Source organism: Mesocricetus auratus, unplaced genomic scaffold (assembly GCF_017639785.1).
Source record: "Mesocricetus auratus isolate SY011 unplaced genomic scaffold, BCM_Maur_2.0 Super-Scaffold_4256, whole genome shotgun sequence".
In the NCBI taxonomy this organism is placed as follows: Eukaryota; Metazoa; Chordata; class Mammalia; order Rodentia; family Cricetidae; genus Mesocricetus; species Mesocricetus auratus.
The window spans coordinates 106468879-106482980 of NW_024429182.1; the positions used below are offsets into that span (position 1 = coordinate 106468879).

Genomic DNA, 14102 nt, shown 5'->3' on the forward strand with positions numbered 1-14102 from the left:
AGAGGTTTTAGATAACAGAGAACTAAATACCTGTCACTAGCCATTCTTTTTCCATGCCATTTTGAAAATTGCTTCTATTATTGGGAGAAGGAAAATAGTAACAGGTTGCTTTAACGGAGAATGCGTTAAGTTGCCTATAGCCTGTCAAGAATCTTCTACTGCAAAAACTTGCTTTGCCATCTCTCCTCAGTAGTAAGAGGTATGACTATCATTTAGAAAACTGAAGATTCTGCCAGACTTTGTGTCACTACAATAAAATGCCTGAGACAACTAACTTAGATCTAGAAAGGCCTATTTAACTTACAGTTTTTGAGGCTGAAAAATCAAGTAGGTGGGTGGTCTCCAACAAGAGCTGTGGACAGTGGGGCTTAATGGTGGCAGCAATGTGGATGTAATGATCCCATCTCTCTCAGAAAGAACAGGGAACATGAATGGGTTCACATTTTTTATAATGGATCTCCAGGGATTACAGTAAGAACTATCAATAATTACTTACAAACTACCTTAGGTGAGCACAGTGCAGTGATCTAAGGGGTTTCTATTGGGTTCCACGTCAGGATTTGAAACAAATATCATAGTCCATTACAGTCTCAAGCTACTGCAGAGTGAAAATGAGGGAATAACTGTTTATCCAGCCTGGAACTACAGGCTGTTATTTATTATAGAGAAAAGAGATGTAGACAATACTAGATTAGTCTATTATTAAGGATGCAAACTCTGTCTTCAATTGTATTCATGAAGCTAACATTGATTGTGTTGATGATTGGACATACATGTTTTATAGTACAAGAAAGAAAGTTATCATTTACTACAATATAGTTGTAAACACAAATAGACACAACAGAGAGGAGGGAGGGATAGGGGTAGGGAAGGAGGAAAGTGAAAGAATTTGTGATTTGACCTGGCTGTGCTTTATGTCTGAAGTTATGTCAGCAGTGGCATATTGCAAACATACATAGCCTAGAAAACTGTGTGTGTGTGTGTGTGTGTGTGTGTGTGTGTGTGTGTGTGTGTGTGTGCCTGTGTACCTTATAAAAACAGATAATAGCATCCTGGGTGCTTTAGAAACTCTTTGGTAACATATACATATAATCATAGATATCAGTAAACCATCCACAATGAAGAAACATCAGGACTTAATTTGTTGATTAATTTGCCTGAGGTCACACAAAAAGTGACTGTACTTGGACTTATAAGGAATTGGAGGCTGTCCTTCCTCACACTGCTTTTAGAGACTGGCCTTTAATCCTTAAATCTTGTGAAATCTTCCTCCAAAATGAATAACAAAATTCACTTTTCTTTCATATGTATCTAAATAAACATTTATATTTGAGTGGTATATATTTGTATAATAACTGCATATATACATATACATATATATAAACATATATGCTGTTTAAAGCATACTTAAAAGATACACCATAATTGGACATACAGTTGAATAATCTATTACCCCAAATTATTTAACTAAATTTGAATGAGGTTTTGCTATGCTTGACTATATAATACAATATAGAAAACTATCAACCATCTATTTGAATTTTGATTTTCATTTTTGTTACTATTAACAAAAAAGAGCTGAAGAGTCCTAGAAAAAAAGGTGCTCAAAAACCCAATTATCCATATTACTTTAAGTATTAGATACTTATTTCTATCTGAGTTTAGGAAATTTCACAATGATCAATAATGTGGGATCAAACAATGTGGCCTAAGTGAATCAGACATTCCATTATTTTCTAATTAATTTGACACCTGAAAGAAGCTAGACAGGCAACTGGGCAACTTTCATGGGTAACCCGTTATTTCACAAGTACTACCTTCAAAATTCCCACATGATTCACTCTGTATCCAAGCATGCTTCATCTCTTAGAATTTTTGAGACCGAATAAATTAGTCACTTATCTTTGCCTTATCAATCTATTTATGGGTAAAATAACAACCAAAAAAATCATAGATTTATGCTTTAAGAAATGGCTCCAATCTTTGATTATCTTGCCTCTTGCACAGGAATATCTCTACCTTGTCCGGAAGAACATAGAGGATTTATAGGTCCCAGACACGTATTTCTCATCTTTGTTCAATCACAGTCATGCATGCTAGTCAAGGTTTCTCGGGCATGGTGAATCTATATTCCACACAAGTGAACTAGCTTCTTACGGTGCAACTCATACCAAGAATCCATAGTCTGTTAGTCTGTTAGCCTCATACACAGAACACTGACAAATCACTCAGAGGCATGGAATCTACTCAATTAACAGGTAATCCCAGGTGGCAGTAAGGCTTGAGAGATAACAGGTTCCCCTGACTAAGTGTTTGTAACAAAAATTTGTCCAATTATACTGTAGGCATCTTTGACTCCTCTCTCCAATCCAAAAATGTAATAGAGATCAATTGTTTAACTTCTAAAACATTTTAATGTATCTACTCTTCCTTCATAATTGACTAAATGTATCCATTACTTTTAACTTGAGTGGCACACCTGCATTCTCCTCTGTCCTATGACATGAAGATCCAGCACTAGAGCTAAAACAATGCTTGTACACCACAGGAAGAACTATGCTGCTCTGATGACATAAACTTTTCAAAGGTTTTCATTTGCCTTCATGCCTACATTAGCTAACTTGCTGTGTTATCCAAGGCACTCATGTTTGCTGCCTGTTCTCTCTCACCTGGTTTTCTAATTCTTGCTTCACAGCTTGAGAAACTACACTTATCCTAAATGACTTGAGCATGGAATTTATCAGAGGCCTTTGAAAAATTGTATGCTTCTCCTGTCTGAGAGGCTTTCTCTTTTGGCTTCCTGTTGTATGCTTACTTTCCTCTCATTGCTCATGAGCCAGCTAAAGTGTAATGTGTCACAGAACTACTCTCTTCTGTGCCAGATATCTGTAACAGTCTGTTCTTCCCCATATTTACCATTTACTCCTCAACTACCACGCAACATATGAAATACAGACAATGTCTAGTACTCACATTTAGTAAACACTTAACGAACAAACAATGCTCTCTTAAAGATGTGTGTACACGGAGTAGGGGAAGGCAGAAGAATAAAGCACATAGTGAGTCCTGCTTAGTTGCATAGGCTCTGAGTTTAGACGGGCTGCAAAATTTTATCTTGTACTGTACTTCACTAATGACATTGCCAGCCTTGGAGCAGAGGGTAGTGATTTACAAATGTGTGTAGTTTTTCTTCTTTCTCTCTCATTTGAGTTAATTTCCCCTAATATCACTTTCTCTATTTAGAATGCTATTAAAATTTTATCAAAGTCCATAATGGATGTTTTAAAGACACCATCTGGCAAGCACTTAACTTCCTATGTAAATTTCTTTAAGACTACTCTCTCTCAATAAAAATTAGACTAAAACGAGAAATCTGTTCACTCATGAAAGTGAATAGCAAGAAATTAAAGAGGAAATATAAAAGGATAAAGGTCTATAGTATTAATTCATACTTGAATGATAGTTCACAGGGTACTAATTATGTTTTCATTTCACAAAAATTTATATAATTTACTATTTTATATTATAAAATCATTAAAAATGTTTAGAAGAAATGCAAAAAGAAAACACTAAAATCTACCTCAAATCCTTAATAAGATGCTAATACTTTTTACAGATTCATGTATATATCTTCAGGTTTCACATATGTATTCATATATGTATATTATATATGTATGTATATTTGCTGTGTTTATTTTAATATATTATACAGGGTGGATGGAATTCAATAACATAATTTCATTTTTCATAGATTTGTAAGTACAGGAATTAATAGATGGATTGATATTAACTGAAAAAATGACACACACAAGTAGGGGTGTGAGCTTCTCAAATGAAGAGTCACATGTCACTACGCTTACAAGCCATTTAAAGGATTTTGGTGATTTCTTGAGCTATTATTCTCTAGAGCTGCTAATAAGTAAATATGGGATCACAGGATAGTTCCCAAGGTGTACCTGACACTGATCCAATTAATAAGATAAAACCTTGGGTCACAGGGATGCAGGGAGATAGGAGAGCTCCACAGCAAACAAAAGTTAATAGCCTTGTTTGAGATGCCTAGAAGATGTCTTAGGCATCTTAGCCATACACATTCAGGCTTTAAATCTGGTGCATTGATAGTTTCATATAAAATACCTATATAAAAAAGGCCTACTCAGGGAAGGGAGAAGAATCAAGCAAACAGTGAGACCAGTTTAATTGCATAGGCTATGCATTTAATAGGGTAACGATTTACATTTTGTACTGCACCTCACTAACCATATTGCCACCACAACCTGCCATTCCTGAACATTTCTTTTACATTTGTGCTTTTTGCCAAAGTAAAAGGAGACACTGTAAAAATCATCAACAATGATTCCATCCCTTAGTGTGATTTGCTTTTTGTTTAAAGGGACCTTACAAAATGTGTATTTTGCGTTTATAAACAATAAATCATCTAACGGTGATTCTATAATTACAAAGGAAGTTGTTTGCTAATGTCTGTCAACAACCCTCACAGCCAATAGTACTAATTATGCTCGAGTCCTTGATTCTAAGCTGGTGAGAAGACTCAACCAGACCGTGGGCATCTCCTGCTTCCTCATGATGTCCTTTTCATTTTTCCTCTCTTTATTCAAAGAAAAGAACATTTTAAAACTTACTATATTTGCTAAAACTTTTGGAAATGTGGTGATTTTTGTTCAAATCAATTTAATTCATGTTTGACTATATTTTAAAACTACTTTAAATTAATTTAAAATTAATAAAACATTGAGATATGCATTGTATTCTTGAAATTACATAGTATTCTAAAATGGTATCGAATATAGTTTAACATTTCCTTGTATTTAAATTTAATAAGATTAATATTATATGCATATATAATGAAGTTGTAAACATACTTTTGATCCTTGTATGTTATAAACAGTAAAAATATGAGAAGTCTATGAAATTTGTCAAATATTTAAAATGTAATTATGCCTCTAACACTATGCTAATTTTCAAGGTTTTTGATCCCTGTTTCCAAATTAACTAATTTTCAGGACTATTCATTGTCGCTGTATATTAAGACTCTTCTGAAATGTTTACAATTAGATACTAAACTGTTCATGTTCTATCTTCATTTCCTAGTGAGGATAAGCAAGCAGTTTTATATACACTCACTTTTTGATATGATGAATATCCCATTAATGCTTCCTGACATTGCTTTTTCTAGATTGTCTTTGACATTTCTTTTGCTGTTTTGTAAAATACTCAAATACACTAGGATGTGTGGCCCAGTCTCCTTTATTTGTCAGAAGTCAGTGCCAAGGTCCTTCTAGCATATTTTCAGAGCCCTACAGGGTTCCTTGCTGTGTCTGCCTTTGGTGATAAGTTTTACGTTTATCACTCCTTTGTTGTTGCAATAGAAGATGTGTGGCAGCTGTAGGTCAGATTGCAACATCAATATCACACAACTGAGAACATCTTATAACATGTCTTAGAAACATACAGTCAAAGCATTGATAACAAAACATCCAGAATGAAGAACTGTGCAAGCTCCTAGGCGATTTCTGCCTTTGTCATTCATTTGCCCAACCCTGGCAACACGATGTACAAACTGAACATTATGGTTACTCAGTCTTCTATCTCAATGCTCTCTGCCACAAGATTTCACTAATATTCTGTAAATCTTGTAGGTAGTTTTGTGTTAAGAAATACAATTTTGCAACTTCATAATACAAGAAATTAGGACCTGGAAGGTAGACTGCATACTTAAAAATTTTAAATCCTTTCTTACCCTCTCCAGTGTAATTTCTTCAAATTCATATTCAATTTCTGTTCCATTGACCTATAACGACAAAAAAGGGAGAGAATTACTAATGCATTGTGAAGACGAGATTCTGTATTTAAAAACTGTTGGGGAACTCCAGTCGTGGTGGCACACACCTGTCATTAGAGAATATTTCCTTCATGTTGTGTTTGGATTACATTTTTCCTCAAAGGAAATGAGGCACAACAAAAATAATTAATAATGATTCTATTCCTTAGAATGTTGTTACTTGTATTTTATATGAGGGGACAAAACAAAATATGCATTATAAGTTTATAAACAACAAATCATCTAAGGGTTATGATGTAATTACAAAGGAAATTGCTTGCTAATATCTGCTTAGATCTCATGGATAAAATCTAAAGTGTGACCTTTAAGATGGTAGCACACTATATGTGACCCCCTCCCACATACTCCCCTCTTCCTCCTCCTTCTCGTCTTGCTTCTCTGCTTCTTTCTTTTGAAGAGCAAAACTACATTAAGAATGACCAAGTCATCTAAGAAATTCCATTTCTTTACTGATTCAAGTTCAGACAATACATTCCAGTTACTTTCTATTTTGCTTATTGGGAAGCCCTGGACCATGAAAGCATGCCCAGAGAGTTCAGAAGTAATAAATGAATAAAGTAGGACACATTTTGAAATTCCTCATTAGAAACTGTTTCAACCATCTAAACAATCCTTGAATTGATCTGAATTTAGAAAGAGGAATGTTGAATATAGTAGGCACTTATGATTCAACAGATTTGCTTAGAGAATTCTGAAGAAATGCTATAAAATGATCTAACAAACATTGAATTCTTATTTTTTATCTAACACAGATTTCTTAGCAAATTAAAATTTCTGAGACGAAAGCCTCAAACTGTCTATTGCTCCCTCACCTCCCAAGTATTGGCAACACCTTTGCTCAAGGTAGAACTTACTCAAAGGGAACTGATGAAGGAGAAAAAGGGAATCAGTAAGTAAGGAAATTAAGTATTCTATAGACTCACAACCACAGATATTTGTAGATTCTTTTTCATAAGAAAAGTGGAGGGACTTTTATTGACAGAAGGAGTACCTGCAGTTGTCATAAGTAAACATATACAGCCATCAAAGGTAGTGGATTCTGCCTCAGAGACTCCTTTGCAGCATGTTTTTCATTATTCAATTACATGAGCTAATTGGTGAATTACATTTTACTGTGTTATTGCATTATCAAACAGACCTAAACTAAATTTGATTTTCTGGACTTCAGCACTTTAATGACTCACAGAAAAGGACTTTGTGATGTCAGAAGGCTTTGGCAGCATTAGGAAGGCTTTGCTTGAGCATGTGTAAAAATAGGAAAAAAAATCTCAAAACTTCCTGTATGTGTAGGCTTCTGTCTGAATTTTTGTTTCTCTCTCTCACTTTCCATATTTGATAGAATAAGGGCAGCAGGAGTAGACTGAATTAATGTGATATGCTTTTCGTTTGTTCAGTATGGCTCCTTGAAGCTTTTTTGCTTCACTGACTCTCTAGAGTGAAACCCTTCATTGTATTAAAGTGCTGCAAACTGGGGAGGAGCAATTATCTTGGAAGAGAGGAAAATAAGCCTCTGATAGTAAACATCTAAAGATTCACAGTGAAAGGCATTCTTTCAAGAAACAGAAGACAAGAATGTTTTACTGGTTTGCATCACAGACCATATATAATTTTTGCTTAGCAATTCTAAGATTATGCAGGATGAATATTAGATCCTAGAGTCATTCTATGTATGTATCATAATTGTTACTCTGATGTTCCCTGGTCAGCTTCATGAAGAGATCATATAAGTCTTGTCAGCAGGCTTTTGTGAACGCCAAGGATCTTCAGTTTTCAGCTAAAGACTGTAATGTCATTTCCCTAAGTTAACAATATCCAGACTCTTTTTAAGGGTAGATAGTGACGTCCAGGATGGAAACTTGCTTTAAAAAGAAAGACTATCATGTCTGTGGCAGCATCTATTGAAATTACAGAGAAGTGAGTGCTTGTTAATCATAGGTGTGTCAACATTTCAACCTTAATTGATAAACATTTTTAAACAAGCAATCATAAAGCAACTGTGGGAATTCAGGGATAAGTTATTTTACAGGCTCTAATGTCTATTCTCTCATTAGAAGAGTGATGGTTATATTCCCTTGATGAGCTCTAAGTAGAGAAAAATGAACGACATACTCTTTTTACAGAGATTTTGATAGAAAGAACTAAACACAAGAACTAAGAATATTTGTATTTTAATGAGAAGTTCCTAAGTCTTGGCTGTGATTTTATGGATGTTCAAAATCTTTTCAATTTATTGGACAGGGAGAATATTCCTTCAGTATTTCCTATACTAATTTAGATTGTGGTAATTTACTGAGTACTGACAAATTAAGGAGTGTCTAATAAAGAATTACTCCCACCCATCATAGTGAGCATTCTCATCCAGAGGTCAAAACAATGTTGAGTATGGCTCCTATTCTCCTGGCAATGGGATTTACCGACAATCTACGGTTGTGTGAACTTCCTCCAAGGTCTCATTATAATCCGTATTACTTAACATGTAACTTTCTTTTGTTTCTCTCTCTCTCTCTCTCTCTCTCTCTCTCTCTCTCTCTCTCTCTCTGTGTGTGTGTGTGTGTGTGTGTGTGTGATGGATTTGCATGAAAATAGGGGCCATGTAAATCACAGTACATGTGGAAGTCAGAGGACAAACTCAGATACTGGTACCCACCAGCTACATTGTTTGAGACAGGGTCTCTTTATTGAGTAGGGTGGGCTAGCAGGCCCATGAGCTTCTGGGGTTTTTTTCCTGACTCCACCTTCCTTCTTAACCTAGGATCACAGTGTTTGCAGACCTGTGCTAATGTTTATGTGTGTTTGAAGGATTTGAACTCAGGCCCTCACACTCTCCCAGCAAGCACATTATTTGTAAAGTCATCTCCCCAGCTATTCTGGTATGAAACTTTTCACTTATGAAGTTCTCTCTCTGAAAAGAATTCTAGCCAATATATTTTCCCTTGGTCATTCACATTTCCTGTGATATAAACATATTAGTAATCGTTGTGTTTCTGATAGTATGGGGTACAGAAAGTTGGATGGTTGAGGTCCCCCTTATTCTGACTCTGGTCCTATTCATCACTTACAGCCTCTTCTTTATCTTGAAAAGTAGAAAACTGAGGGACTGGCATTTTGGAAAACTAATGAAATATACCGAATTTCTTAGTTTTGGAAAAACATGGTTTTCCATATAGCATATAGACAATATCCTATGGTTGAAAAAATAGCACATTTTGACTTCAAGACACAGAGAAATCATTCTCAAACCAAATGGGAAGCTTCCTTCCTCCTTTTGTAGCACTGTTGATGGAGAAAAGACATATCTAGGGGGGGACACAGTATGTTTCACTACCTACCAGCCAGGCAACATGTGCCTACTGGAATACCTGACTGTAATGGGGAGACTAAATGCTTTCTAATTGGATTTAAGGACTGTTACATGAGAGGGAATTTCATGTCTAGTACTGCTAGTTTGGTCAAAGGCTCACAGCTGAGAGAGAGGTAATTTGTTCTAGAGTGGAGCCTGCTATTGTTTGCCTAAATTGTCATGTCAAATTGCCTTCTAAAAACTTACATTTATACTCATAGATCTGGGCTTCTCTCAACTTTGATTTTTTTTCAGTTGTCAGCAGTCAATGCAAAGTCTGCTAAGAATAACAAATTATGAATCCACAGCCTTAAATGGGACATGTTCTTCATCAAGCTTCTACCCCAAGGCTTAGGAGACATTGTGGAAGAGGAGACAAAAAGAGTTGAAAGATGAGGAGGAATTCTGTGAAATGCAGAAACAGCATGATTGTTGCACCCATAAACTCATGGCATCTTTGATTAGCAGCACCAGATCAAGCCAGACAAAATGCTAGCATTGATGGGAGAGGTACTCTCTAGGTTCCTTCTATTACTTAGGAGTTTGTTGCAGTCGATAGATGCTGAGAACCGAGAATAATTCTTCTTTGTGAATATGTCCATTGGTAGGTTTCCTTTTTTTAATGGAATGCCCCACCTCTGTGTACACATGGTAAGCACTAATTGGGTTTAGTAGATGGGAGACAGAATGTTTACTTGGGAGGAAAATGTTTTAGAGGGTTATGTGAAGACTTGGAGGGCGAAATAGGAAATAGATATGATCATATTTCAGTATATGTGTGTATGGAATTCTCAAAGACCAATACATATATTTTCTTCAGGTAATTAATTATTCTTTGTACAATTGATGGCAGTTGCTCTGTGATGATAGCTGGTAGGTTTCTCTGGTGGTCAGAAAAATCAATTTGATGCCACACATTGTCCATCACTTTCTGGGCAGAAGTCTTTCTGGCCCCATATGGCATTGAAATGAATAGAGAGTAAGACCCACAGCTCACTCACATTTCAACTCAGTACTTAAAGTTACCATTTCATAAACTTAGAGTGCTTTATATATTTTTCTGCCTCTGGAAATCTTGAGTCAATTTTACTGTCTTTACTTCCTTCACTGCTATAGTAACCACCTGCCTAGATGATGACATAATTTGATTCCAAGATTTATTTTTATCTCCTGAAAAGATATTTTTATCATGATTAGCATAGGTGAAATTTTATGCTTTAATCTTTTTAAATTGGAATCTTGACGATTTCCTTGATTTTTAAAATTTTTACCACCTTTTCAATTTCCCTAAAGCTAAGAACACACTGAATATGAATAAGAACAGATCCTTACACATCCTCATGTAACATTTTTTAAGAAGTGCTGAAACAGGAACATCAAAGCAGAGGCCCTTTAAGACTGAACACAATTCTACCAAAGAACAATTATTGGAAATTAATAAAGTACCAAGCACAGAGATAGATACTAAGAAAATAGATTTTGAGATATACACATATTCTCAAGAAACACATTCTTTAATACACAGGCATTTTAAAAGTCCAGTGTCAAGCCCTGGCTTTCCCATGTACTTGTACAGGCAACTTGTTCCCACATGTGCATACACATATGCAGAGATATGTGAATTAATTCCTTAATGTACCTGTCAAATGTTTTCAAAATCAGTTAAATCATAAGCAAGGAGCCCTGTTTGCTAGATTAATCCTTGATGGGTTCATTATATACTGGTATTGTTGGGAAGTGGGAAAAAGTAGGAGATGGATCCTGAGAAGAAATAAGTTGCTGGGGTTGTCTGTGGGCCCGTACTTCATTTAAGTTTTTTGTAATGTCCTCCCTTCTCTGCTTTCTATTTTCCAAAAATGAAGAACACCTCTTCCACATGCTGTCACCATATGATTTTCTCTCTCATCACATGCAGTGGAGGACGGTGACATGAACCTTATGAAACTGTGCGTCAAAATAAGTCCTTCCTTCATCAAGCACTTTAAGTCAGTGTGCTGCACACGATGACAAAAAATAACAGATAGTATCTTAACCCTGACCCTTTCTGTAAGTAATTGTTACAGAGTAAGTAAGATATTTCTTTGATTAGTAGTGTTTCAGAATCTAATACTCTCATTGGACTTTGTTTAGCACATGATGTTTATGAAAACCCCAAACTCCTGTTACTACCATTTTTGTTCCTTCCAGAGGAAACCACAAGCCATGATACTTTCCTTCATTTTTAGCTACAAGTATGTAGCCACAGGCCTGTTCACATAGCTGCACAATGACTACATCAATGAGAAAACAGACGAATCAAGGAAATAGTGGAATGTTTTAGATGGGTAAAACCAGATGTTCTCAAAAATGATCTGGATCATGATGGAATTTCTCCCTGGGTCCAGTTCCTATATCCACATATCTGAAGATCTGTCTTCTCAGGAGCTCTGACTACACTGGATTTTCACCACTATTAAACCATCCAGAACTGCACACATACATCCACTCAAGCTCTCATCAAGCTCTTAGGTATTCTGTGACAAAAACAAAAAACAAAAAAAAACTGTCCTTCCAACAATTATGAGGAAAAAGTTTCTAACATATTGGAAGTCAGTTTTTCATTAATTGGATGATTGTATGGTCATTGTGATAATTTGGTTATACAATGAATGTGAAGTATAAGGCACACATATTAGAAATTAAGAATTTTAGCCAAAATTCCATAACATTATTTGTTCAGAACCTATATCATAAAATTCTTAGGAAGAACAAAAAAAGATTACATACAATAATTGCCTGGCACATGGTAAGTTGTCAATAATCAACACTTTTACTATTAATTCTTGATAGTAAGACTGTGAAGGCCATGGGGTTTGATTGATCAAATATTAGATGTTTGTTAAGTTCTCCTAATAATATAAAAAGTCACCTAATAAGCCAACAAATTTGCTTACTACTATGAAATCATTAAAACCTTCCAAATCTTCCCCAATCTTTGTCTATTCATTCTTGCATTTTCCTTTTAATATTTAATATTCTAAGGTCCAGTGCTGGTCATATCATCAGTCTGCTGTCAGTACTCACTTTCCTAAAACTGTTCCCAAGGCATTCTCTATACCTCTATCATCACAAGACCTAAGATTGTGTATTTTACAGGTTTCTCCATTTGTAGCATCAGACATTAAACCTTGTTCATAGTAATCTTCAAAATATTTTAATGCTGTCACCCAGGTCGCTCTTAAAGTGTATTCATTCTTATGTGGGAAACCATCAATAACTCTTGTGCTTTACTGCAAAACACAGCTTGAGTGGAAGTAACAGGTGAATGTAGCCAGAGGAGTGAAGAATGGGTTTATGACAGTGAGCAGAGCTGAATGTGTACATGGGAACGGTGTTCTTTAGTCCTGTGCTGGGCAGACTCCTGGCCTTATATTCAGGAAACGTGTTAATTCTGTAGTTATTATTATAAGTAACCATGATTAGGTAAGAATGGTTCTGTTTTCTCACAAATATCTGTCATTTCAGAGATTTTCCCTGCAGTTTTGACCTTCTTCCGTCAGGGTACTCACCTATCTATTGACCTCATCATTCCTTATTACAAATTTCCTTTTGCTCACTTTGAAACTTTAGGTTTCAATAAGTGATCATAAACATAATAATTACTGTGCTTTATGTTTTCAATTAAAAAACTAAGCATTTTAACTAAGAAGTTTTGTTTTACTATAGAAGTGTGATACAATACTCTTAGTATTTTTATAAAGTGAAGTTAAGAAAAATAGTTTAGGATTCTCACCTGTGTAGTAAAGGACTATATATATTGGAAATTGTCTCTATTAAAGGCTTCCACAATGAATGGGCAATATAATCACTTCCTGTGTCCATAACTGGATTTGTCACTGGTTCAGAAATGGTTTCCCCTCCTACTACCATCTCTGCTTCTTGCTCTACACAATGTGCAGATGGTAGGAGAACAGGTGGTTTTAATGCATTCATTTGGCTCCAGCCTAGAGGCTGTTTTGTTCTTTGTATTTAAATATTTCATGAGTTTGAATAAGATCTTTGAGAACAGTAAGTGTTGTAAAGAACACAATTGACCAGTACTTGTAAAGGCTTCATGACACACAAAGTTTTCCTTCCATCAGATCCCTTCCTCCCCTCACCATCTCCCTATATAATAACTCAGGCACTTAAACTGTCCAAAGGAACAAAGAACTAAACAAAAACCAGGAAAAACAACAAAAACAGCCTAAAAGAAAACAAAAAGAACAAAACAAAACAACAAAAAGTTTGATTGCCGTATCCCGAGAGACATTTCAAATGTGATATAAGCAGAGAGCAAAAGGATATGTCCCTTTTATTCAAGTGTAAGATTAAAGTAGCATCTGACATGGCATGAGTGTCCTCCATTTCATCACCATTATTTCTCCTTTTATTCATTAAGAAATTCATTTGAAAATTTTGGAACGTATTAATTTTACAAAGTAAGGGGTTTCATTGTGACATTTCCACCCATGCGTATAATGGGCCCTGATCGTAGTTGTCACTCTTACCCCTCTGCCTTCTGTATTCTGTAAAACATGGTCTCCATTATTTTCAACAATCTCTGATTTGTGTTCTATCAATATATAAGAACTGAGCCTAAAGGACCAAAGCAGTTCTTTACATTCATAAACAGTTATCTTTCCCCAGTTTTCATCCTCTTTGGTTTTCTTCCATAGCATTTCCTTTCCTTTGTATTATGCGATCCATCCTGGCTGGCCTCATCTCTACTGTTCTATAGACAGTGCTTATGTCCATTTCTTTTCTCCCTACTAGTAAGTGTTCACCAAGCTCTGCTTTTGCTATTCTGGAATCTACCTGAGTTTTCATGTAACCTGTTTTTTGTGTAAACGCTCAATGTCTCTTCAGTTACAGTAAACC

At 35.5% G+C, this 14102-nt stretch overlaps 1 protein-coding gene across 14 annotated transcripts in view; it reads right to left on the reverse strand.

Annotated features, from left to right (window-relative positions):
- Dlg2 (discs large MAGUK scaffold protein 2) overlaps nt 1-14102 on the reverse strand; it is a 1919116-nt gene that overhangs the window by 589130 nt on the left and 1315884 nt on the right. For all 14 annotated transcript variants that reach the window (XM_040732003.1, XM_040732001.1, XM_040732000.1 and 11 more), the window contains one exon: nt 5762-5812. In XM_040732003.1, coding sequence (XP_040587937.1) covers nt 5762-5812 — 51 coding nt within the window. The remainder of the gene's footprint in view (nt 1-5761; nt 5813-14102) is intronic.